This window comes from Phasianus colchicus, chromosome 4 (assembly GCF_987193195.1).
Source record: "Phasianus colchicus chromosome 4, bPhaCol1.hap1.1, whole genome shotgun sequence".
In the NCBI taxonomy this organism is placed as follows: Eukaryota; Metazoa; Chordata; class Aves; order Galliformes; family Phasianidae; genus Phasianus; species Phasianus colchicus.
Window position 1 is genome coordinate 61,094,547 of NC_143439.1, and position 27,907 is coordinate 61,122,453.

At 38.0% G+C, this 27,907-nt stretch overlaps 1 protein-coding gene across 1 annotated transcript; it reads left to right on the top strand.

The window, feature by feature from the left end:
• Positions 1-1,156: 1,156 nt before the first annotated feature.
• MAN2B2 (mannosidase alpha class 2B member 2) lies at positions 1,157-27,902 on the top strand. Its single transcript, XM_031588355.2, has 19 exons — positions 1,157-1,419; positions 4,420-4,566; positions 8,101-8,206; positions 10,484-10,656; positions 11,538-11,653; positions 12,737-12,914; positions 14,322-14,520; positions 18,003-18,193; positions 18,967-19,150; positions 20,030-20,163; positions 22,285-22,541; positions 23,699-23,890; positions 24,163-24,415; positions 24,521-24,631; positions 24,731-24,923; positions 25,569-25,721; positions 26,106-26,218; positions 26,763-26,880; positions 27,781-27,902. Exons 1-19 carry the CDS (start codon positions 1,192-1,194, stop codon positions 27,873-27,875), a joined length of 3,141 nt encoding a protein of 1,046 aa, XP_031444215.2. The 5' UTR covers positions 1,157-1,191; the 3' UTR covers positions 27,876-27,902.
• Positions 27,903-27,907: the final 5 nt, after the last annotated feature.

Below are 27,907 nucleotides of genomic sequence, written 5' to 3' on the forward strand. Positions count from 1 at the left end.
TCAGCATTAGTGAGTTATGTATTAATCTGGACTTCAAAGATTATTCTGGACTTATTCTGGACTTCAAAGATTTACAAACTTTGTATGTTAAAAAAACAAATTATCTAGCTTGGCATGCAATGCAGCAACTTTTTTTTTTTTTTTTTTTCTTGTCTAAATGCAGATCTTATTTGAAGTTTGGTCTGTTTCTACGGGTACCTTGAATATTTAAATGGATTAATTTGCAAGTTCTGTTTGAATTTATCTTCTTATTGGCATAAATCTGTAGAGGGACACAAACTATTTGTGATTGTTTCCTTTGGAGATAATAGCTTCAACTAAAACTAGTTAAACTAGTAGTGCTAAATCAAGAGACAAGCTTGATGGTGGGAGCAAATATCAGTTTCAGCTGTTCTCCTTTTGCACTGCTGGAAATAAAGAGTTAAGTATGGTACTTTTAATCATTGCAGGACTGTGAGGTTGTTAGAAGCATATAATTTACTGAAACTAGAACATGAATAAAATAGCCAAATTATACTGCTGTCAGTGTAAAAAGTTACTAGAAGAACTATTTTGGCTGTTGATATGGATATATTGGGCAAAACCAGGTGAAACTGCAGACAAAATTCCTGCAGAGGCTGGTTGAGCTACAATGCCTATATAACGTTTTTGTAATGATGGACTTTCATTTTTCCCTTTTCACAAGGGCTTTCTGCAGTCACAGGGGCCAGCTCCTGCTAACAGTGATAAAACAAGGGAGAAAACCAATTTAAATGGGATCAGAAGGTCAACCGCATAAAATAAAATCTTAATCTTACTACTTCCAAGCCCTCAAAGACAATAATCCATATTGCAGCATCGTGCCCTGAAATAAAGAACTCCTGTCTCAATCGAAATGGAAAAGAAAAAAAAAAGAAAAGAAAGAAAGGGGGGAAGGAAGGGAGGGAGGAAGGAAAAAAAGGAAGGAAGGAAAAGCAAGGAAGGATTTATATTCGTCAAATGCCCAACTCAACATCTTTCTGAGGAATCTAATTTAACAAAACAGTTCCAGAGGCACCTAGCAGGGGCTGGAATTCCCCTGGGGCTCGCACCCTGCAGAGCACATCGGGGCCACCAGCACCCCACGGGAACAGCTCCCGTCCCACGTCCTCTCACTGCGAGCAGAACGGCTCCCAGCGATTCTGCGAGCAGCCCTGCAACCGCTCGCCCAAGATGGAGCCGCCCAAGCCGGGAGGCGGGACCCGACCGCAGCGGGGCGGGACGCGGAAGCTCGGCCGGCCCCAGGTTGCTGCCGGCCGGGCCGGGCTGGGCCGCGGAGCCACCATGGATCTTATGCTGCTGCTCATCTGCCTCGCCCTGCCGGCCACCAGCAGCGGGGAGCTGCGGGCCTTCGTGGTCGCCCACAGCCACATGGACGTCGGCTGGGTGTACACCGTGCAGGTGGGGTGCCGCGCCGCTGCCGGGGTACGGGGATGGCCGGGCCGGGCGTCCCCGCTGCCTGTCTCTGCTCGGCCTGCAGCGGAACGCGAGCGGCCCCGAGGGCTTCCCTCGTCCTGGAGGCCGGCTCGGCACCCGCTCGCTGTCTGGGGCTCCCGGTGCTGGCCTGGGAAGGCGAGGCCGGCTCAAGGGCTGCCGGACTCTGGGCTTCGCTTGGACCGGTGTTCGGGTGCTCACGAAGTGCTGTGTTTTGTGTTCTGTGGGGTTTTCTTAAAGGAAAAAGTCTTCAGTCTAACAAACGGCGTGCTTTAGTTATTTTGTGTGCTTTCTTCTTTGAGTCTTTGAGTTTATCCTGTGCCTAAGCCAAAGCCCAAGAAATCCTGTAGGTGTCCCTGTTCTTTGCAGGGCAGTTGGACAAGATGACCTTTAAAGGGTCCCTGCCAAATCAAAGATTCTGTGGTTCTGTGATGAAACTTCAATCCTCAAAGACTCCTCTTCCCATTGTCCAATGTGGAGGTGGTGCCTATGGCAGCAGAAGTATAGCAGCAAAATATTTTTAGCTAAACGAGTGAGATAGGTGCATAGGGGAAAAAAGAAATCAAGTGGGACAGAAGTACCTTTTATATCTCTTGAGCTAAATCCTGCATCCTTTTTCACTGCTGTTTTTTTAGGTTATACAGAACTGTGGATATTTGACTTGCTAGAGTGCTTTGGCATCACATCTTTGAGAGTAACTAATGAAAAGATTTTGGCTCACCAAGACATCTATTGTGCATATCTCTTAAGAAGCTTTTTTTGAAGATTCAGTTGCTAGAAACTTCAGTTATTAAATTATGAATGTCAGTGATTACTTTGGCCAAAAAGAGTGAAGGTTCCCTCTCCATCCCCTCACATGCTTCTGTAGTAAGATGAACACTGAAGGTAATTCCCTGGGGATGTGGTCCCAACCAGCTGTACAGGTTTGCTTAGTTATTAAGTTTCACTCGTACTACTTCTTTAGTGTTTCCTTTCTGTGTTTATAATGTGGAAAACATTTAAGGTATCAGAACGTCAGTCTTTGTTGTGTGCTGAAAATTGTGGTGGTGATGGATAATTCCAGTATTAGATGTTTAATAAAACTTTGTTTTTCCCCTTCAATGGCATTTTCAATGGCAATCTGTTGCAATCTGCTAGTACCAGTGGTATTCTAACTTAAGTGAAATGTGGCACTTCACTTGTATATCTTACTGAAGATGTGAAGAACACCTCACCATTGTCTATAATGCCGTATGAAAAGCAAAGTTCTTAAATCACTTTACTAGTTTAAAATCTACATATAAATAACTGCAGTTTTTTACTTTCACTGCTTATTGTTTCATTTCCTTAGCTGATAGAGGATATGTATTAGAAAGGAAATTATTATTATTGCTTGCTGGTGGCCTGGCTTGTGAGAACAATTATTTTTCATTCACTCCCAGACCACTGGGCTTTATAAGCTCTGTAGGAGTTCTTGATTAGCTTGATTTTGAGTCATATCTTACTCTCCAAAATACATCAAGAAAGTATTTTTAGGAAGTTTTCACTCTGAATGTTTTAGTACTGTATTGCATTTGAAGAGTCCTTGATCAGCTCTTAAAATACAATGTATTTTGCTTAACTATTAAGAATTTAAATTAAGCTTAATGTCATAATCCTTGTAAATAAAGGTTTTAGAATATATAGTTTGCAGCTGATTGCCAGTGACAAATGAAAATTTAGCAATCGTTTGAGTAATAGTAAAACTTGAAGGCTATTCCTTTTATGAAAATTGGATAATAATGAGTTTCTAATCATGATCTTGATTTTTTTTTTTAATGAAGTCATTAAGAAGTGATGAGTAAGTAAGTCATTGAACAAGCAGTTATTTACATATGCTCTGAATTATTCTAGGCCCTTCCTTCTACATTCAGATGTTTTCACTTTTCTGATGACAACCTTTAACCAAGATAGCTAGATTCCAGTTGTGGAAAGGAAGGAGATAGGAAAAGTTTATTTCTTATTTGAATCACATCATCCTGCTCTTATTTCAGAGCAGACTTTTCTTTTTTAGAGGAAAATTGCACAAATTAAAACTATGGATTAAAACTTGGTGTCATGCCCATTAGTCTCAATTGCATGAGGGATGTCTGTTAATCACTTTCAGGTGGATTTGTTATGTGTATTCTTAAGCAAAAACCAGTGGCATCAAGTAGAAAAGCAATATGATTTATGTTAAAACAACTCTGCTGTTACAGCTAGGTGCTGAAAGTGGTGCAAGAGACATCACAGGTATTTCCAGGAGCTCTTCTGTTGCCTTTAGGTGTTGAATATCACTTTGAAGTTAAGGGTAGAAGACCGAATCTGGACAAACAGGATTTTTTTTTCTGACAAGGGAAAACATACTCAAGAAACCTTAATATGTGTAATTTTGTATTAACATGACGTTGCTATTTGATAGCATTGTAGGCATGTGATAGTTTATTTGGTGAGTACAGTTGCTGTGCTTACATGCCAGTAAAAGCCATAGGCCTCCTTCTAGAATCAGAGTTGTTTTAGGAACAGGAGGGGTAGATGCGCAGATTCTCATGTCAGATTATTCTACATCAACAGTCAAATTTGTTCTAAGAGTCCTTTACCAGCTTTTTTTTTTATTCTATTCTAAATAGAATAAAATGGAGCAGAACTCCATTTTGTTTGACACCTGCCTAATGCTTCTCACAAGAAGGAACTTTCTTTTCACTTAAATATCGCTTAAAAAATTACTGTTTCAGTCTTAAGAGTTCATGACTGAAACCTCTTGGGCCATAGCAGTAAAATTTTTTATTTGTGTGGAACTGCTATACCAGAAACATACTTGCACAGCAGAGCATGCTTGCTCTGCAAAAGCAATTCTACTGATGTTCTAAGTAATCAAAAGAGCAGAAAAGGTAAAGCCCAATGAGTATTTGAAACAGCCCTTTTAATATCAACAAAGCAATATTCTTTTTTTCTTTTTTTTTTTTTCAGGAGAGTATGCATGCTTATGCAGCAAATGTCTACACATCTGTTGTAGAAGAACTAATGAAAGGTAAGCAGCGCAAATTTATTGCTGTGGAACAGGAATTCTTTCGGCTTTGGTGGGATGCAGTAGCCACGGATGCACACAAGCAGCAGGTAAGTTGTACTGAAGCCAAATGTGCTTCTAACGAAGCATCCGTGCTTTTTTTTCAAAGGGTGAGAAGAGGCAAAGTACTTCAGCATTTGATTTTTATCCAGATCTTGTGTAAGTTAAAGAACTTTACCTCTAAAGGCAGTTGCAAGAGGTTAAAAGTTAAGCTGTAGATCAGAGCAGTAGGTGGTGGTAACCTTTGCACTGAAGACTCTTCACACTTTACAATTCTTGTTTCATCAATGAGTTTCTTATTTGGTGGCACAGTGGTATAAGATGGGTGATTCTGAAAGAGGCTGTGCCCAATACTTCTCAAAAATCTGAGACTTACAGCTGCCTAATGCTGCTCACAAGAAGGAACTTCTTTCTTTCTTTCTTTTCAGTTAAATGTTGCTCAAAAAATTGCTATTGCTAAGCAGTGTTCATGAAGCTAAGGGAAAAACATACAATTCAGCAACAAGAGTTGTTCCTTGGGTTTCTTTATTGAAGAGTCATGATTCCATTTGAATCTTGAGAGTTTTAACTCGAGAATTTTTTTTTTCCTAGTAAATACTTTTTGAAGTTTGGTTTGTTACGAATCAATCATGGTGAAATCGAAGACTGGGGTGGCAGCCTAGTGGATGGTTATGTGTCTGATTGCAGTGTATAATGTTTAACCCTCTCTAGATCAGTGGGTACAAGTGCATCTCCCTATAGGTCCTCATTTAGAACTTCAGGCAACAGCAGCATATTACATGCAGTACACTAAATTTCAGTCTTTACTACTTGTGTAAAGACATCTGGTTTGATTTTTTGGCTGATCCTGTGCAGGATTTGATTATCATTGTGGGTCCCTTCCAACTTGCGATGTTCCATGATTCTATGAAGCTCTGTGGGTGTAAAGTGCTGTGTAAGAAACGTTCCTTCTATCTATGTTTTTTTTGTTTGTTTGTGTAAACACAGTTCTTCACTAAATTCTGAAAATTCTGTAGTGTTTCTTATTTAAATAATAGCTTGCAACCTGTGTGCAGCTTTGCTGTGCATAGGCTGCTCTTTGCTCATGCTTTGCAAGAAAGTTTTCTTGTTTTTAACTCAAAAATAATGTTGTAAAAATCTAGGGTGGGGCCATTAAAGAAAATAGCATAGAGTGCTTTGTGCACTGCAGTAAAGTTCTCTTTCTAATGGAGATTGTTCTTATTTAAAGTACATTGTGTTGCAGTGACACGAACTGTAAGTAAAAGACCTATAATTCCCTATAGTTCTTAATATCTGTTCTTATTACCTGGTGTCTGAAGAGTAAATATTTATCACATTTGACCTCAGCAGCACCGAATTACTATATATGATTCAGCCCTTACTTTCCTTGTCCTGATACTTGAGACTTTTCTGCATTTTAATCCATTCTCTAGTTACTTTATAGTTTATGCTTTTCTGAAAATTAAAGTGATTAAGAACAAGTTTCTCTTGAACCTGTGTGTCCAAATACTGAATCTATAGAAGCTATGATGGTCGTTGATAACTGACATGTTTTTAAAACACTGGGAAGTTGCAAATATTGGGCTTTGGAATTAGGTCACTCTGGTTATTGCTCTGCTTTTTCCACTTGAACTCCAGTGTTAACTATTTTCTGCGGTACAGCCCTTGGGCTTTAATCTTGCTAGTTTCTCCTAAGTTTGTATTTTACTTGAAACGCAGGATTAAATTCTTTTTTCTTTGGGCATTTCTTTGGTGGTAGTATTCAAATCAGTAAAAATGATGTCCTGAATTCTGAAGCTGGTTTTACAGTTCAGGCAAGAGAATATGTAAGACTGAAAGGCTTTGCAGCAGCCTGTAGCTGGATGTGAACCTCTTAATTCTCAGTACATGTTGTCATAGAATCATAGAATGGTTTAGGTTGGAAGTGACCTTAAGGATCATCAAGCTCTAATTCCCTACCATGGGCAGGGCTGCTGGTCACTATATCAGGCTGCACAGGGCCCCATCCAACTTGGCCTTGAATGCCTGAAGGGATGGGGCATCCATAACTTCTGTTGGCAGCCTGTTCTCTCCGTTCTCTCAGTATTTTATTTTGTGAAACATTCCTGTCTCCTTACCCTGGCTTGATGTTTCAAGGCAATAATTAGTGGGGAAAAAAGATATTTAGCTGCTTATCTGGTATGTACAGGTGGGTTCTTGTAAGAAAGTACTGGCTGTTGCAAGATCTGCAGATATGTTCTACTGTTGCAGCAGCCTGCTGCTTGTTTAACTGTTACGTTTCTTTCCTAAGTTCCCCTGTCCTTTTTCTCAGTTCAAGTCAGTGAAAGGCATAGTGTATGTAGATACCCATTTTTACTTTTTTTCCCCCTTCCTCAAGTTGACTATAATTCAAATTGCTTGAATTATTCTTTTAGTATTTTCAACCTCCATGTGGTTCTGTGAAACTTAAATGAAGTTTCTATAGTGCAAAGTGTAGTTCAAAGATATCTTTTTTGGACATCCATCCAAACAGGGAATAATAACCACAGATGCTTTTCATGTAGGTCAGGACCAGTTCTGTGCTGACACCAGATATCAGTTATCTGGTCTCCCCGCATGCTAATCAGTCACCACAGTCAGCTGGAACTAATTTATGAATGCTGAGCCCTGAAGCATTTTCACAACATTGTGAATGAGAGAAATGATTATAATCGGAATTGACAATCTGGCATCGTATCTGAGCAGACACAGGGGCATTCGCTGAAGGTTCCTGGGGAAATAAACATAATAGGCCTGGAACAGCCATCCTACATGACAGATATTTAACAATAAACAAATAGTGGTGGGAGAATAAAATATGTATTTATACCTCAAACTTTCAACAAGTCTGTATCTTCAAAGTTCCAGGTAGTGAAGTAGCTGTAATGAAGACAGAAGCCTCACAGAGACTTTTGAAAAGGGATACAGATTGTTATTGCCCTCCCTCCACACACACTCATACAACATTATCCAGCATGTTTGCTGACTATTGCACTTGACCATACACTTGGGCTTCTAGTGGCTCGAATTAACAAAAAAGGAAATCTCAGGAGCCTGGTCATTGCTGCTTGCATGTGGTTTCATATGCTCTCTCATCTAGCTACCCAGTGGCTTTCCTAAGCCAGGATGGCTGCAGCAAGAGGAAGTCTTCAGGAGAAGCAATACTATCTTTTTTAATCTTCCAACTCTAGTTTAGTCTTCAGACAGGATCCTAGGCTGTGTGTGGGGACAAGAGCCTGATGTTTAGATTAGTAGAGCTGTCATCATAATTTTATTCAGAGCAGCGGTATCTACATGGTGGTGCATCTTTGTGCCTCTACCTGGTTTCATTGTAAGCTGAAATCAGTGCACTGTGCAACCCATTAGTGTGCTTTCCCTCCCGACTCCCTGCTTTCCTGCTTTTCATGGCACTCAGTACAGACAGCCTTTTATCCCACTTATGACCTAGATGCCCTCTTGACAACTGTTTTGTCTAGGTAATATGCTGTGATTGAAATGAATTTGCAGCCTATTTGGAGAAGACTGAAATGACATTTATGTTCTGTGTCTTAATTTCAATATCATAGGTCCATCAGTTACTTCAGGAAGGACGATTGGAATTTGTCATTGGAGGGCAAGTGATGCATGATGAAGCTGTGACACTAATTGATGATCAGATTTTACAGTTGACGGGTATGCGTGTTTTCATTTAATTTTTATTTTTTGTTGTTATGACCTTGGGGGTTTGGTTTTGTTTTCATTTCTCAACCCCATGTTTACTTTAAAAATATATATATTGTTCTTTAAGAACTGACTTAAGTATCTCTTGTTTGTTTGTTTGTTTTATTCACTGGCAAGTCATCTGTATAAAAAAAAGACTTTGCCTTAAAAAAAAAACAAAAAAACACAAAACTGCAGTAAATGGGGGGGGGGGGGGGGGTTTACAAACTCCTTTGGGGCAGAGACCTTCCTGGTTTGTGTCTATTTGAGGGCTAAAGCTCCTGTGAAGACAGTTATGATTAAACTGAGGATTTGAAATACTCTGGAAGAAAATACCTCTTAATAATTGAGGAATTTGGGGCAGAGGGTTTGTATTGTTAAGGTAAACAATACAAAATATGGACCACAGAAGGTCACTGAGGGCATCTTAACCTGGTTGAAAGACTTGCTTAATGAAGAAGCCCCTATTTGTAATAATTAACAACAGTTTCTGTTAGAAATTGTCTTGTATTTCCAAGAGGTGCACTATTTCTGATTTTAATTTTCTAGCCTCTACTTCCAGCCATTTGTATGTTACACCTCTCCATCGGATGGTGTAAAGGCTCTTTCAGTGGTTAAGGTTATCTCCATCTGGTTGAAGTGGGGGAGGGGGAAGACAGTTCATGCCACTGTTACACTATATATGCCTAGAATATGTTATGAGGGAGTGTCATACGTGGGGGCAGGGGGAGGGATAAGAGGGTGTAAATTAACACTAGTTGCCTATCATGGTTGATATGCCTTGCCCGTTTTAGGGCTACACTCTGGACAGCTTCTTACATCAGAGAATAATGGGTCAGATAACAGGTTTTTCATTAGCTAAACCTGACTGCACAATAACACTGTCTTGCTTGTCAGTGTTTATCTGGAGTACAAGGAGAGCTGCTGCTTTTCCATCTCAGTGAGTCACCACATCACACTCAGGCAAAAAAGGATAGGGAGGGGATGGAATTTTTTTTTTTTCACTTGACTCCTGTGTTTATAACTGGCTGAGAGCTTAGCACACCCAAAAATATATGGTGTTTACATCTTCAATTGGAGTTAGTTGTGCAAACTATTGTTTGTATTTTAATATTTCACTTAGTATGTGAATGTTGTTTAAAGGATTATTCAAATTTACTGGCTAATTTGGCAGAAAAACAAATATTAACATCATAAAATATCCCCATTATTTTTTCCTAAAAGCACTCTGCTCAGTTTGCACTAAAGGAGTATGTGGAAGAAAAAGAGAAAAAGGATATATCATTGCACTATGTACTGTGTACCCCTTGAAAAGACAAAGTCAATGTGGATGACTGGGATCTACATTGCTTGTCTTTTCCTTCTGCCCAGTTAGCTGAGCTTAGGTGAATGGTCTAGCAGTGTCTGAATTGTGCTTTACTCACTATTTGTGAATGTTTTCACTAGAATAGGTATTAATCATGGGAAAGATGATGTGAAAAGAAGGTGCCTTGCAACCTCAGTTATTTAAACATGACCTTTGGAGTAAAGTTAGTCCAAAATGGAAAGATGTTTGTATATTCAAGTAGTTACATAGTCAACTCTAGAACTATAAAATAAAGATCTGATTTGTTTTGATTTTTTTTGATAGTGATAATCCATGTGCCATGTTCTAGAGTTCTCTGTGAGACCATCTGCTTAGCTGATTGGGTTGTTTACATTTAATTGGTTTGCTTGAATTTATCTTGTCTGCTGTCTCTGATTTGTGTATTCTGTTTTCTTTATTATTGAAAATCATTTCAATACTAAAAAACATTGGTTGTAAATAACACCTTTTAACAATAGCTGTTAACCTTTTTCTTTTTTCTATTTTCATGATCCTCACTCACATTCATGTTACTTTTGTGTACTGGCTGCCTCCTTTGTTCTTTTGTCATTGATATGAGACTAACATTTTCTGACATTAAGTTGAATGATTTCAGCAAACCCAAACTGAAACTCCATCATCAACCTACTAGCCTTAACTTAATCTGTCTTTAGGTACTGTTTCTGAGGCCTGTTTAGTTCCTGTTTATTATTCATCCTTTATGGTGTTAATAAGGTATACTTGGCATAGCAAAATAAATATTGTCATTGTGAGACTTCAAGTGCTTTGGAAAACAGCAACAAAGAGCTATCATGTAAGTGCTTATCTGTCATACTACATGCATATTACATTTAGAGAATGAACTTGTAGGATTACAGCTAACATAAACAAATTTTACTTTGCAGAGGGCCATGGGTTTTTATATGAAACTTTCGGGATCAGACCTCAGTTTTCTTGGCATGTTGATCCTTTTGGAGCCTCAGCTACAACACCAACTCTTTTTGCTCTTGCTGGCTTTAATGCTCATCTTATCTCTCGAATTGATTATGACCTGAAGGCTGACATGCAGAAAAACAAGGTAAAAATACTGGAGGACTGGAACCCATGACAGCATATCCATATAATAATCTGAACCATGACGTTATGAAAGGCCTCTCTGATTTGTGCAAGAAAACATAGGTATTTCTTCTCTAATATTGTATGTGGTAGTGGTAAAATACACTGTGTCTGTACAGTACTGTCAGTAATGTCTTTATGACTTCTGGTCATGGACAAAATGTAGTCTAGCTTGAGAAGGATGCAAAATGTGGACATTTTGTCAAGGAATAAGTGGTCATGCAGTTAGGATTGTTAGAATTGTAATCTTTTAGAATGGATTTCACCTTCATACAAGAAAATCTTTGGTATCCTGTTTTTTATATACACAGCTTTAAAGAGTTTGTGTTTGGGGTGGAGGCTGTCATGGCTTGGAACACTTATTTGTGTCTGTAGAAGTGATAATATTCTGTCAGTCAGGGTTGCAGCTAAACACTGTTTGAATTCAGTTTGTTTCAAATGCTACTTTCTGTTGCACAAAGTGTTCCAGAAGCAGTAAATATTTTTCTTTTCATGACATGATGTTTTATCTTGGTCTGTCAGTGCTTTTATGCACTAAATTGTGTATGAATAAAGGGCTTTGATTGGAATGAGCTGGGCATTAGGCAAAGCTGCTGTGAATGTTGCATATAATTCAGGCATCTCTGGAGAACAGGACTCTTGTTGAATTTGATGAAACCAGTACTTACTGCCTTAATCTTGCTGTGAATTCTGATTCTTCCTTTCTGCTTTTATGAGCTTCTGATTATTTTTTCCCATGAAAACCTTTTCAGGAACCTGGCAGTCTGGAGGCTTCTAAAATGGTAGTTCTGTGCTTGTCCTCAAGGATAATGGTGTTGTTGTTGTTGTTCTTTTGTTTTCCAGAAGCTTCAGTTTGTATGGCAGGGTTCTCCTTCCTTATCGGAAAGTCAGGAGATCTTCACCCATGCTATGGATCAGTACAGCTACTGTACCCCATCGCAACTGCCTTTTTCAAACAGGTCTGAAGATTACAAAACTATGCAGAAATATGCTTTGGAGAGTTTATATTGAGAGTTAAAGGATTTCCTTTGATGGTACTCATAGAATCATATAATGGTTTGTGTTTGGAATGACCTTAAAGATAAGTTCATCTCATTCCAACCCTCGTACTGTGGGCAAGGATGCCACCCACAACAGTGTTCTTTCAACAGTATTCTCCTGCTCTCCTTCATAGACCTGTGATAGGTCAGTGAGAAGTCTAGACTGTGGATCTGAGTCAGGGTTATTAAGCACCTCCAGCTACCCACCATGATGCGTAAAATCTGCTCAGTACCTGACAATTGAATTCTCAAAAGTGACATTTTCTACTGGCAGGCATTAAAAATACTTCAAAATATTGACAGACTTTAAAAATAATCTTTTCTACCAGCAGGAGTCTTAGAACTCAAGTACAACTTTCATCTACACGCAAATTGTGTCAGTTCCTATCTGACACAATAATAAATATAGAATGAAAATGGGGAACAAATCAATTACTGTAAGCAGGATATGCCCAAAATGGGACTGGGGTTTTGTTTCTCTGCCTGAAAATTTAAGAACTCCAGGAAGCTTAGCATGGACTTAACTATTGCTAGTTGATTTTCTGAGGGAGATTTTCAGCATTATATTGGACTGAGATTGTGTGCATTATGTGTATATAGAATAGACAAATTTTCCATTTACTTTCTGGGAAAAAACACTTAGAGCTGTGAACTCAAAACTTTATTATCCAGTAATACGCACCGTGTAAGCACAGTTTACCTCAGGGAACATCCTCATTGTTTCAGACTTAGCTGGTTTGTTCTGTGATTTCTTTGTTCTATGGAAGCAAGCAGTAGGGACATGGAAAATTGCACTGAGAGAAAGAAAGAAAAACAGACAACCTTCCTCCTAATTTACCTGCTAATAAACACTAAAATCTAAACATTGACAGCAGATGTTAGCTGAATTTCTTCCTTCTGTATTCCCTCTGTCAATGTTTTATCCTAGCACCTTTTGATGAGTTTCTCTCAGTTAGTTGAATAAATCTTGTTTATAGTCTATTATTTTCTTCTTCTATCTAGATCAGGATTTTATTGGAATGGATTTGCAGTTTTCCCAGATCCACCAAAGGACGGTGTTTATCCAAACATGAGCCTCCCTGTTACAGATACCAACATCCATATGTATGCACAGGCCATGGTGGCAAACATCAAGGAGAGAGCAGCCTGGTTCCGAACAAATGATGTTTTGTGGCCATGGGTAAGTGCATTATCATCAGAGTTTGCCTGATGTAGCCACAGAGAAGTGGCCACAGAGAAGTGGCCCATACATCTACACTATGGGCAGTAGGTGCTACTCTGCTACTGCCCAAGTATGGAGTACAAACCATGTGACTGAGAAGTGTTTTTCTAATAAGTTGGGACCAAATATCTGATTAGTATGGTACTATGGTCTGTTTTCCTCACCATGTACTGCCTATTTAGATGACCTCCTTACATAACTGTTTAACACAACAAAATTCTGTGTTAAAAAAATGTTAGCTTTACAGAAAAATGTACGAAGCATTAGATAGACAACATCTTTTCAAACTCATTTAGTCATTTTCTTATGCCATCTTTATATTTTAGTTAGAGGTGTATCCTAAATGGATTATCGAAACACTTTTTTTCAGCAATCTGCTGTATTAATTATGTCCAACATGTACAAATAGCTCTGATACACTTCTGCTAGTTTTAAGTTGTTAGCAAATAATAACCTTTTCTAAATTGAATGTTCAGTCTGTTTTTGAAGTTTGGTGGATGCTGTAGGTCTTGTAATTACAATTAAAAGATAACGTGTCTTCTCAAAGATGGATATTTCACCAGAATATCTGTTATTGCAAAGTGAACAAACATTTTCTAGTGGATGCAGTTTTGAGTTACTGCTTCTTTTCTTCTCTGTTTCTCTCACTGTTTTTCTCTGTGTTGCATGATGCTGTGGCTGAATGTCTCATTTTCCTGTTCAACTACTGTGGTTGAGTAAAGGTGTTGCTATAGCAGTGTTGTTTGCTCGTTGTTTGTTTATAAAACATTTATACATGCAGGTAGCCTATAAAGAGATGCCTTCAACAGAAGTCAGAGGCTATGCAAGCATGCTCAAAAAAAAGAAGAGGCTTTATTACACACAGTATCACCCCCCCCTTAACAATTAGGGCGAGCATATAGTCTGTGGTCAAGGCAGGAAGTCAATAATATATTGTGTGATACTTGTACTACAGAATTCACTTTCCAGATAGTTTTGTTTCACACCATGTCTTCCTAAAGCTTATTTACTCTTTTTAAGAATGCTCCTAGAACTTCTGTACTTTCTGCTAACTGTGAGAAATGCAATGTGAAAAAAAAAATGAAGATCTTTCTAGTCTTATATTCATACATTTTCCAATTGCCACCACATTTCACATTCTTGCACAATATAGTACATCAACACACTTCTCTCTGTAATGCCAACTGGTTATCAGCTGATCTGTGTAAGTAACCATATCCCTACCTGACGTTTCTGTAGCAGATAACTGCTTTATGGTCAGTCAAGTTCAAAAGAAATACCACTTTAATGTAGACTGTTGTTAAAAAGATCCTACTAAATTATATGACTCAAAGTTATTTTACTTCTCTGTTTTTGGAATTTCAGGGCTGTGACAAACAGTTCTTTAATGCATCTGTTCAGTACTCCAACATGGACCAATTGCTGGACTATATTAACAAGCATTCTGATGAGTTTGGAGTGACTGTCCAGTATGCAACTGTTGGTGACTACTTCCAAGCAGTTTATAGCAGAAATCTTACATGGGAAATAAGGAATTCTCAAGACTTTCTTCCATATTCAACAGGTAATTAAGTTAACAACTGCATGACATCTGGCCCAATTGTACAATTTATAATTTTAATAAAGGAAACTGAGAAAATGAGAAATACAAGAGCCAGCAGTGTGCCCTTGTGGCCAAGAAGGCCAATGCATTAAAAAGAGCATGAGTAGCAAGGGAGGTTCTCCTCCCCTTCCTCACTTCCTAGGTGAGGCCACATCTGCAGTACTATGTCCAGATCTGGGCTCCTCAATTCAAGGAAGACAGAGAATTTGTTATCAATGCTTATAAATATCTAAAGGGCAAGAATCAATAGTTTAGGGTCAGACTCTTTTCAGTGGTGTCCAGTGACAGCAGAAGGGGCAATAGCCTCAAACTGGGTCACAGGAAGTTCCATATGAACATGAAAAAAAACTTATTTATTTTGAGCATTATGGAGCCCTGGAATGGGCAGCCCAGAGAGTTTATGAAGTCTCCTTCTCCAGAGGTGTTCAGAACCCATCTGGGTATATCCTTTGCAATCTACTGTAGCAAGCCTGCTTTAGTGGGGGAAGTGGACTAGATGATCTTCAGAAGCCCCTTCCAACCACTACAATTCTGTGAAAAATAGAATCACAGAATCATAGAATAGTTTGCATTGGAAGGGACATTAAAGACCATCTAGTTTCAACTCCCCTGCCATGGCAGGGACACTTCCCTCTAGATGGGGCTGCCCACGGCCCCATCCAGCCTGGCCTTGAACGCTTCCAGAGATGAGGCATTTATTTACATTACCACATTCTATAAAATAAGACAAATTGATCCAAATTTAGTGGTATAAGAAAGATAGTGCAGTGGTTGTAATATTCATTGGGACAGCTAGCAGCAATGAATGGAAAAAAAAATGAAAATAGGAAAACTCCTAGGTCTCTGTTTTGCTTGAAGTGTACATTTTTGAGTAATCTGTTTTGTAGACATAAAACTTGGTATTCATTATTTTCTCTGCCTCCTATACATGAGCACAAATACCTCTACTCTCCTACAGTATTAAATGTGTGTGTTGCATTTCTCTTCCTCTAAAATGATCCATAGTAGGTACGCAGTGCTTCAGGATCCAGGAAACTGAGAGGAAACCAGTAAACCAAAAGATACCTTGGAACAAATGGTTGTGTGGCCATATAGAGTGATGTCTCACTGTTGCTATTTAAAAAAGTTGCATTATGCATAAATTAGAGCAGGAATGGGAAGAGTGGCACTGAGTAATCTGAAGGAAGAGTCAGGTAACCAAGGGAACAAGGAAGGGCACAAGGTGATCTTAAGAGATTACTTCTATGTTAGTGCAGTAGAACAGGAGTGGATCAAAGTGAAACAACTGGTGCTGAAAACTTAATGTTCTCATGGTATGTGTTCTAGGTATATAGGTATAATCTGATTGCATGGACTGAAGATCCATTAATACTTGGAACATACCTTCAGGGGTATTACTACATGAAAGAAATTTAGTTTATGCTCTGTAAAGCCTTTTTTTTTTTTTAATATCAAGTGAAATATAATAGGTACCTGTGGCTTCACTTGACAACATTATACTGATCCAAGCAAAACACTGTGGTAGGTGTACCCCCTCTTCCCCCCCCCCCCCTTCCATCTCCTGTTGTTCTAGGAGAAAATCTTGTCCTTTTTATTAAATGAAACAGTTATATAAGTTCTGGGAAAAATAATTGTGTTATAAGTAAGGCCTCAGAAAGGAAAAACATGCCCTGTAATTCTGAATTTTTGTAGTACGATGTGGCACAAATTTATTGAAGTTGTTGCTTGCTTGTTACTTGCTGTGCTTTTCAGGTAAAATTGGGAAGTTATTAAGGAAGATGTGTTGCACTCAACATCTTTTTAATCCCTTTCCTCCTAAATTTAGTCTTTTTTTTATATTAGGGCCAAAAAAAAAAAAAAAAAGAGAAGACAATAGATAACTTCTCAGTTTCAAAACTCATTAGTTTCTTTCATTATGTGGATAAAATTATTATTGAAATACCTTTTATATATAATTGTAGCTACAACTGCTTCATCGCATTCTTGACACTGTGAATTATATCTTGGACTTTTATGACCCAAATATATCTTATACATCTAATAATCTGTAGCATGTCTTTTAACTTTTAAATAATAAAAATAACTGTTTCCTCCTGTGAGTCATTGCATGGACCAATCCCTGACTCACTCACTTCCCCTGAGGGATCATGTCATATCTAATAACTTGCTAATAAATACATTGTGGGTTCTAACTGCTAATAGCCTTTTACATCTGAGCTCTTACCTGTATCTTTTGGTGTAATTTACAGGCAGCAGTCACTTGTCACTAGCTTGCATAATAGCAGCGCCCTTAATGCTCCATGTGGGTTCCCACACGTAGATGCAATCTCTTCCCTAAACATCTTAGTGTGCCTTGCAATTACAGTATAGATTTGAGTGCTCTCCCACGTACTGTTTTGCTTCATGATGATTAATCCTCTCTCATTCTTTCTATGTCACTTTATTATGAGTCACTTATTGGGCTCAGTGTCACTTCTGACATATGCCTTGGAAACTCAAGTTTTAAGTCCCTGAAAATTATTTCCTTTTTCCATTCTACATTTGTTGCACCATGCTGCTGTGCATGTGCAAAACTTGCTTGTAACCTTGAAAATTGGAAAGGAATTAATTCTGGTTGAATTCATAGCGTTTCTTCAGTTGAAAAAAGAGTTTGTCCTATAGTTTTTGACCTAAAGATCCCATTCTCTAATCGTTGCTTTTAATAGTAGAATGCTAGCAGATTGTTACAGTTGCATATACAGACTTTAGAAAGCACTGTCTGCAGCTTCTCCATGGAAAACTAATTCACTAGTGGTTTATCTGCTTAAAAAACAAACAACAACTAAGGAAAGATTTGGAAATTTTAAAACAAATAATTTGTTTTCTAGTTTGTGATACTAAAACACATTAGCACAAAGGAACCATTGAAATATTTTGCACTAACCACTTGAGGGCACATTTTGATGTAGTTTGAGGTATTGGAGTAGTATGGGGTCATGTCTCATCACTGTTTCTACTCCATTTTGAGGATTTAAAATTTAAAATAGATCCTTTTATCTGACTAATAGTGGAGAATATGGAGGGTAATAACCAAAGATTATAATTTGACTTATTAATATAATGTCCTTTATTGAAACTTCCACAGTGTTTTGTACAGGTCCACAAGAAAAGTTTCTACAAATGCCATACATCTTAATGCCATAGGCAAGAGCTTTGTATCAGTAATTGCATTCCTGGACTTGTACTTATTGTAGACTTGTACTTATTATCCTAGATTGTACTTTTCTAAAGGGCATATTTATAATTCTTTCTTTCTAAGATTTATAACTATTACATTTGATGTATGGTGTGTAATACACAGCAGTTTTCATGTGAGAAGGTGTGCAGTAGTAGTCTAATAAATAGCAAATAAGCACTAACTGGCAGTATTTTGGCCTTTGTTGGATTTCTTCAACTCTTAACAGAGCCATTTCAAGCCTGGACTGGATTTTATACTTCTCGGAGCGTGTTAAAAGGAGTTGCAAGGAGAGCAAGTTCACTGCTTTATGCTGGAGAGTCCTTTTTCACACAGTATGTCCGCAAACACCCAGCAGGTTCCATCTGCAAACACGGAGCCCTAAAGCAGCTTCAGAGCCTTAGATGGGCAGTTTCAGAGGTAAAGACTGTTATTTATTTATTTATTTATTTAATTTTTAATAAAAATATTTATTGCGCAAAGGAAGCACTTCATTTATAGTGTCTCCATGTCACATGTATAGTTTTAGCAATAATTTTCCCTTGTAGCAAGTCTTACATTTAAAAAATAATAAAATTTGTCAAATAACTGTCCCGAAACAAGACTTCAGTCCCTTAGCCAACATTTGTTGTGTGGCTACTTCCAAATTTTAAAAATGTGTCCTTTTCTCAGTTATATTACTTAGTTAAAATGATTACAATAAAAGCCTGAATGAATGTAGAGTTCTGTGATAATCTCTACTTGTGCAAGTTGGGAGAGGAAAGATTTGTTCCATCAAAGTTAAGCAACTAAGCAATGGGCTTCATGCCATTAAGAATTTATAGACCTTGGTGCTTTTGCTGGTCATAAATATTTTGTCAGCTGGACAGAACTTTGTAGTAAATGAAAAGCCTATCTTGTTTTGGTATGGTAGTAAAAATCAAGAGATTTTTAAGTGGTTTTTTTTTTCTTCTAATACATACCTGCAGAAATGTCTAAATACTAAAAAAATAATAAAGCGTAGAGGGACATCTGTGTGTATCTTCCCTTTGACCATTTTCTTCTGTTTATAGCAATATGGAGAGGCAAAATACAAATCTGTGAGTATAGCTGTAATATCTTATTATTTCAAATGAAATGTCTGAGGATTACTGGATTTGTTTGTTTTTTGTTTGCATTGCATTCTGACCTTTCAAACTGCTCTTAAATGTAAGGTCCAACACCATGATGGCATAACAGGCACAGAGTCTCCTAAAGTGACAAACATGTACATGGATAACTTGATGTATGGAATGTTCAATGTTAAGAAGCTAATGGCTTCCATAATCTTTGATATGAACAATGCTAAGAAGAGTGAAGAGGTCTATTATATTTACAATAAAGACTCAGGAAAACCAGGTACTTTTCACAACAGCTTTTCCAATTTCTTGCCTGTCTTAAGAAAGTTACCGTGTTTCCTTCAGAGAGTGTCAAGGTATTTACCACCTACATTTTGTCAGCCACCACTGCAAAATCATGTTTACATGAACTAATTAATGAACTCTCTGATCTCGAGCACCTGAAAACAGGACTTCTTAGCTGTTAGGCAGAATTCTGACCCAGTGTAAATGTCAAAGCTGTCTCCTAAGTTCAGACTTCAGCTGTATAAGAGAGAGAAGGAAGAGGTGGTATAATTACTAAACTAAGCCTACTATACAACATAATCCTATGCAGGAAGAATCATAGTCGCAGCTAAGAAAAGTTCTTGCTATGATGTTCTGCCAGCGAGTATAAAAGTGTAGAATAGTTTTAAGGACGCTGTTCTAAAGACTGCATTGCTTTTTGTCTTGACTTTGGAAACTTTTTAAGCTGTCAAATATAAGCAGTGCCGTGGGCTGCACAACAGACTGATTTGGTTTTTTACAGGGCTGTTTTTAGATTAGGCTTCTCATTTGATCTTCTGTATAACTCTCATAAAGTTAATTCTGCATGACAGCGAGTTGTGGTAAGCTGCTTATTTTCACTAAATGCATTTACATTCAACTCAGGTGCCACTGGCTGAATACAGGGTCTTTTTTTATTGGGTAAATAATAGGAAAAAATACAGCAGAAGGGGTTATCATGAAGTACTGTGAAATGCATTACTACTTTCAATCCTGAAGTTTTACTGCAGGTCTTCATGTTAAAATTTTGTAATGTAGCTGTACCTAGATAGACCTCTTAACTATTTTTCAGCATCACATTTTAAAACTCATAATCGTAGTGACTGATTGTTCTTGTTTGTTTATCTATGCAAAGGTACTACAGATGTTGACCATTATGTTATTGTCTATAATCCCCTGGCCTGGAACATCACTACAATTGTCACAATCCCTGTCAACATCTCATCAATGAGTGTTTATGATGAACTGGGGCATTCTGTACCAGCACAGGTACTTCAAAGTTGTTTCTTTCTGTTGCTTTTCTTTCATTTGCCAGTTTTCACTGACTTGATCCTACATGGTAATATAGTACATAGGGAGACCAAGACTTCAAGTTGGGATTTGCCTAGTTCTCCTTTAAGTGATTTGTTTGTTTGTTTTCCTCGCCCGTTCTCTCAATTAGAAATTTTTTTAGCTTAATGTGCAAAAGCCTTTCGACTCTTCTTGTGTGTTTGGTTTGTCCTTTGCATGTCTGCTGTGTGCCGCCTGGCAGATTTTTATCCTGGCTTTTATGTTGTCTTTTAAAAATAAAAAAATAAAAATAATCAAACACCATTGTTTCCAATAAAGCCTTATGGGCATAAACCCTGCCCTTCCCAGTTGATAGTCCTGACATATTGCCTTGGAGAGGAAGAGAGATTTTAGAAAAGTGGTGTCTTAATTACAAGCCCGAAGGGAATGAGGGACAAGCAGCTTCCAAGGAAATCCAGCTCATTCTATGTTGTAGTCAAGCTCCATGACAAGACCAACTATTTCGCAGGAGGAAAGGTGATGACCCTGCATGAAAGCTAGCACCAGCCTTTCACAGGATACACAGCTTTCACCCAGTGGCTTGAAAAACCTGTAGGAATGCCTCCTGCACAGAAGGGCCTGAAGAAGCTTGACATGCTTCATGATTCTCCCCTCTATCCCCAAGACGCCGTGTAACTCAGCAGCTTTTGCCTGGTGGACAGAGTTTCTCTTATTAATGTATCTGTGACTCATTACTGCCGCTGTGCATCAAGGCACGCTGTAGTCTGCTAGTGATACACAGCAGCTATCTGGGGTTTTGGCATATGTACATGATGATGGCATGAGGTCTTACTGCCTTTATCAAGATGCCATTAGTCTCTTGGGTTAGTGCATGGTTGTGCTTACTTGTCAGCCACTTACCTCCCGAAAGTCATTTTCTCTGAATTATTTTAGGTTTGTAAGATAAAAGTGGGAGACTGAAGTGGTTTTAAAGCTTTTATTTCAGGATATAGAAAGCCCTCAGGTCAAGCTGTTGTTTTTTACTTAAAAGTTTTCTGTTCCAGAGTTGTTCTGTAGTCTTTTTTTGCTAGAAGTTACCCCTGTGTGCACATGGATAGTCACTTAAAGCAAAATGAAATCCATTTATAAATAATGTGCAGTTAGTTCAGGATCATTTCAGTGTACATTTATATTGCACATTGCATCTCCTCGAGAGAGAAATCTTTAGCTCAGAGCCTTGATCTAAGTACATGGTTGAGCGGAAGTGGGGCTTGGCAAAAACTCTGCTGCCTTTGGTACCATGTACAAGAGTTGCATAGTAAAGGGAGAAAATAGGATTAAGCCCTTTTGGTACCAACAGATAGGAGGTCTGCAATATAGTAAGTGAATGTGTGCCAGTCCAAAGTGTGAAGGTTTAGACGGCTTGCTTGAATTTCTGTGTAATGGTAATTAACTCTCTGACTGTGTAATCTGTGTAGTATTTATGCAATTCATTTTCTTTCCCCAAATAGGAAGTAATAATAAATTAAATTACATAACATTCATGGGAAGAATATATGTAATTGAATAATGATTTAAAAAAATTTAAGATATTTTGGTACTTAATAACACTGGTGTTCTCTTTACACAAAAAAATATGCCACACGATTTCACTTCTTCTCCTTTTCCCTTGCTTAAGGTGAGGGTATACGTGGTTGCTTCTTCCTCTTGCTACCTGTTTTCTCATATTCACACTAATTGCTTCCTTTATGTTTCAGCCTCTTCTGTCATTTAACTGATTAGTTTTAGGTATGATTATTTCTGCCATTCCCTTTTGCTATGTGATATTAAGTCAAGATCTTTAATGCTATGCTCACAACAAAATATGATACGATTTTGCAAAGTGCTTAGCAACCTTCTTCCCTTTTCTAGCATGACTAGGCTTACTCTGAGGTCACTAAACTCCGATTAAAAGCAGCATGGATCTACATTATAATTAAGAATCGTAAGACTAGCATGTATAGAAAAGTATTTTTATAGTATTAGTTAATTTTTGTAGTTTAGAGCTTATAACACATGAGTACAGTTTCCTTGCTAATTCATTTTCTGTAATGGAGCAATGTTGTATATGTTAACTTACAGATTCAAAGTTCAGCTGAGTCCCATTCTATCTATGATCTGTATATTCTAGTTGAAGTAAGTGGTTTGTCTTACAAAAAATACAATGTTAAGCCCTCAAATGATAAGCAGTCTGCATTTATTGGAAGATCAATGAAATACAAGCGAAAAGATGTGATGCATTCAGTTCAGCAAAGTCAAAAACTGCTTCCTGTGACCAGCAACTGCTATGAGATCGTGTTTGACCAAAACACTAATCTAATGCACAGCATTACAAACAGGTGAGATTGCTTGCTTTTTGTGTTCCAGATTCTATAAAAACCATTTTGTAAAAGTAAGTCCAAGTACTACATTGTGTGCCTTAATACTGAGACCTAACTGAATTTTCTTCGTAATTATTTATTTTCCTCTGCCACTTGCATGTCAGTATTTTCTGTGGAATGGAGGACTCTATGTTGGATGTAATTTCGTATTATTTCTGTAAGGTTGTTTAACCATGCAACCAGTAATAAGAGAACAGATCACAATATTAATAGATCAGAAGAATCTCGTTTCACTTTTGAGCTAAAGAGAGAGATGATTGTGCAAAGATGTAAGCACGTATGCTATGGCTACGCTAAGAGCTTTAAAAGATAAAGTAAGGGCTTACTAGTTAATAGTATTTGGAAGTCATTCTTTCTAGGAAACTACAAAATGTTTTGAAGGTAAACATTTAGGCAAATGAATTAGACAAATTTGGTTAAGCAAATGAAATGAAAGAACAATCAAGATCAATGTGAGGTTTGCAGCTTGGCTTTCTTGGCTGATGTGAGTTGGCCCAATTCCTCGAGGTTTCAGTGAAGCTGTACTTTTTGCTTGATCAGGATTAGGATAGCATCTTAAATTGTCTTCACTTGACTTGCAGGGAGTGTGAAATGGGTTCCTAAATATCTCAGCCATAAGGAGGAGACAAAGTATGCTGAGCAAGTGTGAATTTTGTTACCCTGTTGGCACTATATCTTGTTATCATTGTTAAATATGGAAACCTTTTCCACAGTGGTTTTCTTAGCTACAACATCAGATAAATTAATTTGATTATTCATTATTAAGTTGAGGTGTTCCTCATTTTTGTGCAGCAGCTAGTTTTAGATCTTGTAGCAGCTCTCGCTTGCACTTCAAAACATGACCTAAGTAAGTACTGTTCCTGTTTTAAGATGCTCCTATTTTACGGAGGTATGAAATGCGTGAAAATCCTTTTATTTATACACTGACAGATGTCTTAACAGGGTGTGCTTTAATTCTCTGTTGTCCTCATTTTGTAAGTCTTATCAAATGAGTTCCTCAGTTTGAGAAAACAGATTTTTTCTTATTTTCACCTCATTCCAGCTTTGCTCCTGTTATGTACAAAACGTATTTGTAGGTAATACAGGGTTGTTTTTTTTCCCTCTCTGTTTCACAGGGAGACTAACCAGACTGTCCAGGTGACCCAGGAGTTCCTTGAGTACCATGTGAATGGAGATGTTACAAAAGGACCCATTTCAGACAACTACTTATTTGCCCCCAATGCTTCTGCTGTTCCAGTATCACAAGCGGTTGGATTGGAAGTGGTCTCTGGAAACTTGGTGACAGAGATACGGCAATACTTCTTCAGGTGCAGCTCCATTACAGCTTCACTTCACTTGAATGTGTAGTCATCTGTTGATGTATGTGAGTTGTTCTGTGCAGCTCCTCCTGCACACAGTGGAGTTCTTGTACTCTAAAGGTTTCGGGTGAGAACTGACATGAATCTGCTAAGTGTAATGCTTCCTTTTAGATACGTCGTATCACTTGGGGAGGGAGGTGAAGATTGTTCAGAGTTACCTTAGTAGTCTGCTTTATAATGTAATTATATATAATAATTAATAATCCTTCTTATTTTTATAGCAATGTTACTGCTCAGTATTACACACATGCAGTCTTTACAAGGATGTATTCAGTACCAGAAGGCTACGATGGGAAGTTGCTTTGTCATAGGATAGAGCAAGAATACAGTATTGGACCTTTGGAAGTGAATCATGAGGCAGTTCTAAGAACAAGCACAAATTTGAACACTGGGCAGCTGCTCTACACTGATGATAATGGATTTCAGATTCAGAAGAGACCATTCAAGGCATATGTGAATAATACAGTAGCACGGGTAGGTGCCAAGGCATAATCAAAAGTAGATGATGTTTTATCTTCATTCTCCATCACTTTTATCTAGTTTACTATTAATACAGCATTAATTACTATGTGTTTTCAGAACTATTATCCTATGGTCCAGACTGCCTACATTGAAGATGATACCACAAGGCTGGTGCTGCTTGCTGAAAGAGCTCATGGTGTCTCAAGTCAAGGGAACGGACAAGTGGAGGTAACAAATGTAGTTGTGTGTTGTGTTTTTTTTTTATTAGGAGAAGACAGCTTTGTGACTCTTTGTGTCTCTCTGTTGTGACTCTTCTTCTCAACACAGGTGATGCTTCACAGGAGACTATGGAACAATCTTCAGTGGGACCTAAATAACAATCTTACTTTGAATGACTCTTCAGTGGTTCGTCCTGTGTTTTGGCTTATTTTAGGGACTAAGTCTGCCACCAGTGTTTTGTACCAGACAAGTGGCTTAGCATTACAACACAGGCCGGTTGTAATGTTTGGAACATTTTCAGGTAACTCGTTCTATCTCCTGTGCTATCTTTAGCATCTGAATAGTTTATCTATTTTGCTTTTACTTACACTATTAAGTTTGTAAATGCAGACTTTAAGCCTCCTGGTGGTGAAGTTAGTATACAGTGAGTTTGAAGGCAGATTTAGAGACTGTTAATTACTTTGCATTAATTTCAGATATGGACGCTTTCCAAGTGTTTCCAAGAATGTTTCTCTTGTTATGTAATTATCTCTGCTTTTAGAGGAGAAAAATTGTAGAGCATGTAATGAGAACAAAATGTCCACACAGGGGATTATTGCAAAGTAGCTAGTGTACCATACATCAGCTTCCTGGATGCTGAGTCTTTAGTGACCTTTTTTGAGTCATTCTCTTAAAAATATTTGACTTATTAACTAAAACTAAAGCCTGGTAGTGGAATAGTAGCATCAGACTGCAGTGAAATCTGCTTTATTGGAAGCTTTAATACACTTCTCCAGCACATAAATTCCTCCTGCTTTGTATCTCAGAAGACCTCAGAGGAGAAAGCATAGCATCTGCTTTAGATCTGCCTTGGCAGAAAACGAAAAAATCTCTTTATGGTACTCCAGCCAGGCTTACGTGCGTGTGATGGATGTTTGATGTCCACTTTGTTTCCTTTTGCATGGAGGAGATAAACCAGAGCTGCCCGGGCAACTTCAGCAGAGATCAGCCCACAGTTTTTCTATAACTGTCCCACCTAATCTTCATCTCCAGACTCTGAGCATTCCGGGGTGGAGATACAGCTCTGATCACGCAGAGCAGGTCCACACCATTCACATGGGTAGGTACTTTCAAAAGGGTGTCTGAAAGTTATGCTCCAAAAATCTGTCTTTCTATTTTTCTGTGTTCTGTAAATAGTGCGTTTATTTAAGTGTTAAATCTCTCTATCAAGACGATTAATTGTCTTGGCAGATAATGATTGCTCTACTCAAATAGTAAAATGTCTCCTGTGTGAGTTAGTGTCATGTCCTGTTAACAGTGGAAACTGGGTACTTCTTGCTCTTAGCACTCTGGCTAATCTTCAAGAATGGAACATAAGTTCAAATAATGTAACTGTAAAGCACAAGAAATTAAAACCAAAATTAAAAAAAACAAACTGAACAACAAAAAAAAATTGGTTTTATTTTATAAGTCAGAAACCATTTCATGTTGTTTTTTCTTAAAGGTAAACAGAAGCAAGGTGATGCAGACTTCAGTCGCGTCCTGCTAAGAATTAGACACCTGTATGAAGTTGGAGAGGATCCTGTGCTGTCTCAGCCTGTGATGGTAAATCTGAAGGTAAACCTAATCCTTGTGGATAGAACACCGTTTAAGGTATTTTTGTTCCAAGGAGAACTGGTTCTGGAATGAAATGTCCCATGTGATAGACTCCACAAAAGGTGGATATGAAAATGCTACTGTAACTTTAGACTCAGAGGAATGCAGGTCTTATTTATATTCAGACGTACCACAAAAGCTATTACTTCAGATAAAGTTGTCATAGGCACAGTGTGCAGACATTATGACAATAACAAGGTGGAACAAATGTAGGGCTTTCTGTTTTCTTCTTAAAAGTTCAGTAAGAGTTTCAGTTCTTGAATGGCAAGATTAGTAGGCTTAGGACTCTGCTACAGTATAGAGGAAGCTCTTAGCACCTCTGCTGCTTAGTTCAGGTGAGTCTGTAGTTGTCCTTGTGTTGCAACTCGGAGAATCCTATGACAGATTTAAGTCTCTGCTGCTCTGCTTAGCAGGTCAGTGCTTTAGATGAAGTTCTACTCTGGTATGTGTATTAGATCAGTAGTTGTTAAGCTAGTCTCAATAAACTGTGACTCTCTACCCACAGTGTTTGCTGAAAGAACTGGGGGCAGTGAGGTTAGTGGAAGAGCGATCACTCACAGGCACCTGGGATGTAAACACTTTGAAGCGGTGGAAGTGGAAGACTGCACAAAACCGAAGCAAAGGTAGGTGGAACAAGGCAGTTGATGTCTTTATTCCTGTTGACTGTTGAAGCTCTATGAATTCTCTGATTAAAAATATTGCTGTATTTGCAAGATGAAAAATGTTTTGTTCATCTATATCACATACCTATTATCTAGCATAGTCTGCAAGCAAGTAGCAAAGATTCTCAGCAAGAACTAGGCTGCAGTATTTCTTTTGTGGCTTATTTCACCTGGAAGTGTTAAACTCAAAAAAGATTTCAGGTTTCTATCTTTGTCCAGATTCAAGTAACTACTCTATGAAGTCACACTTCCTGAATTTTGTTATATGGTGATGAGTTGTGTTAATCTGAGCTTAACATTGTGCTCTAGAAAAACAGACAGCTGGAGTTAAAAATCCCCCACTGTAATCAGCTTAAAGGTCTGTGTGGATAGGATTCCAGTTAGGACTCTCACTCAAGTGCTGTAGGTGACCTAATTTTATTTCCCATTCCAGTTGCTTGGTCATTGTCCTTGCTCTCACAACCATATTATGTGTCTTGTAAAATGCTTGCAGATATCTTCAGCCTGGGCAAGCTGTGAGTTTCAAGCTCTGCTTGACCTGCAGCTAGGAACTTGCTTGTTTTTTACTCAGGATGATCTAAAATGCATGACTGGGAAATCACCCACATTTTCTGGTATGAGTCAGTATGTGAAAAGTAGATATATTGTTGTGTATTTTAATATTAAGAATGAGAGTGCACTGTAAGTCCCATGTAACCTATAGCTTTAAAAGAAGAGAACCTGCTCAAACACTAGCTTTTAAGGAATGGACAAATCGCATCTGCTGATACAGAATAATTTAATAATACAGAATAATAATTTAAATTTAAGTAAAGCTCCTTCTTGAATAAGTTACCAATGTTTCTGTGTCATGTCTTACAGGATTCTCCAATAGCACAGAGATCTCAGATGACTTTACTGTAACTGTTCACCCAAAGGAAATAAGGACTTTCTTTGTGTATTTTCAAGATCAATAAAGTCTGACTTTGTTTCAGGACTGAATATGTAA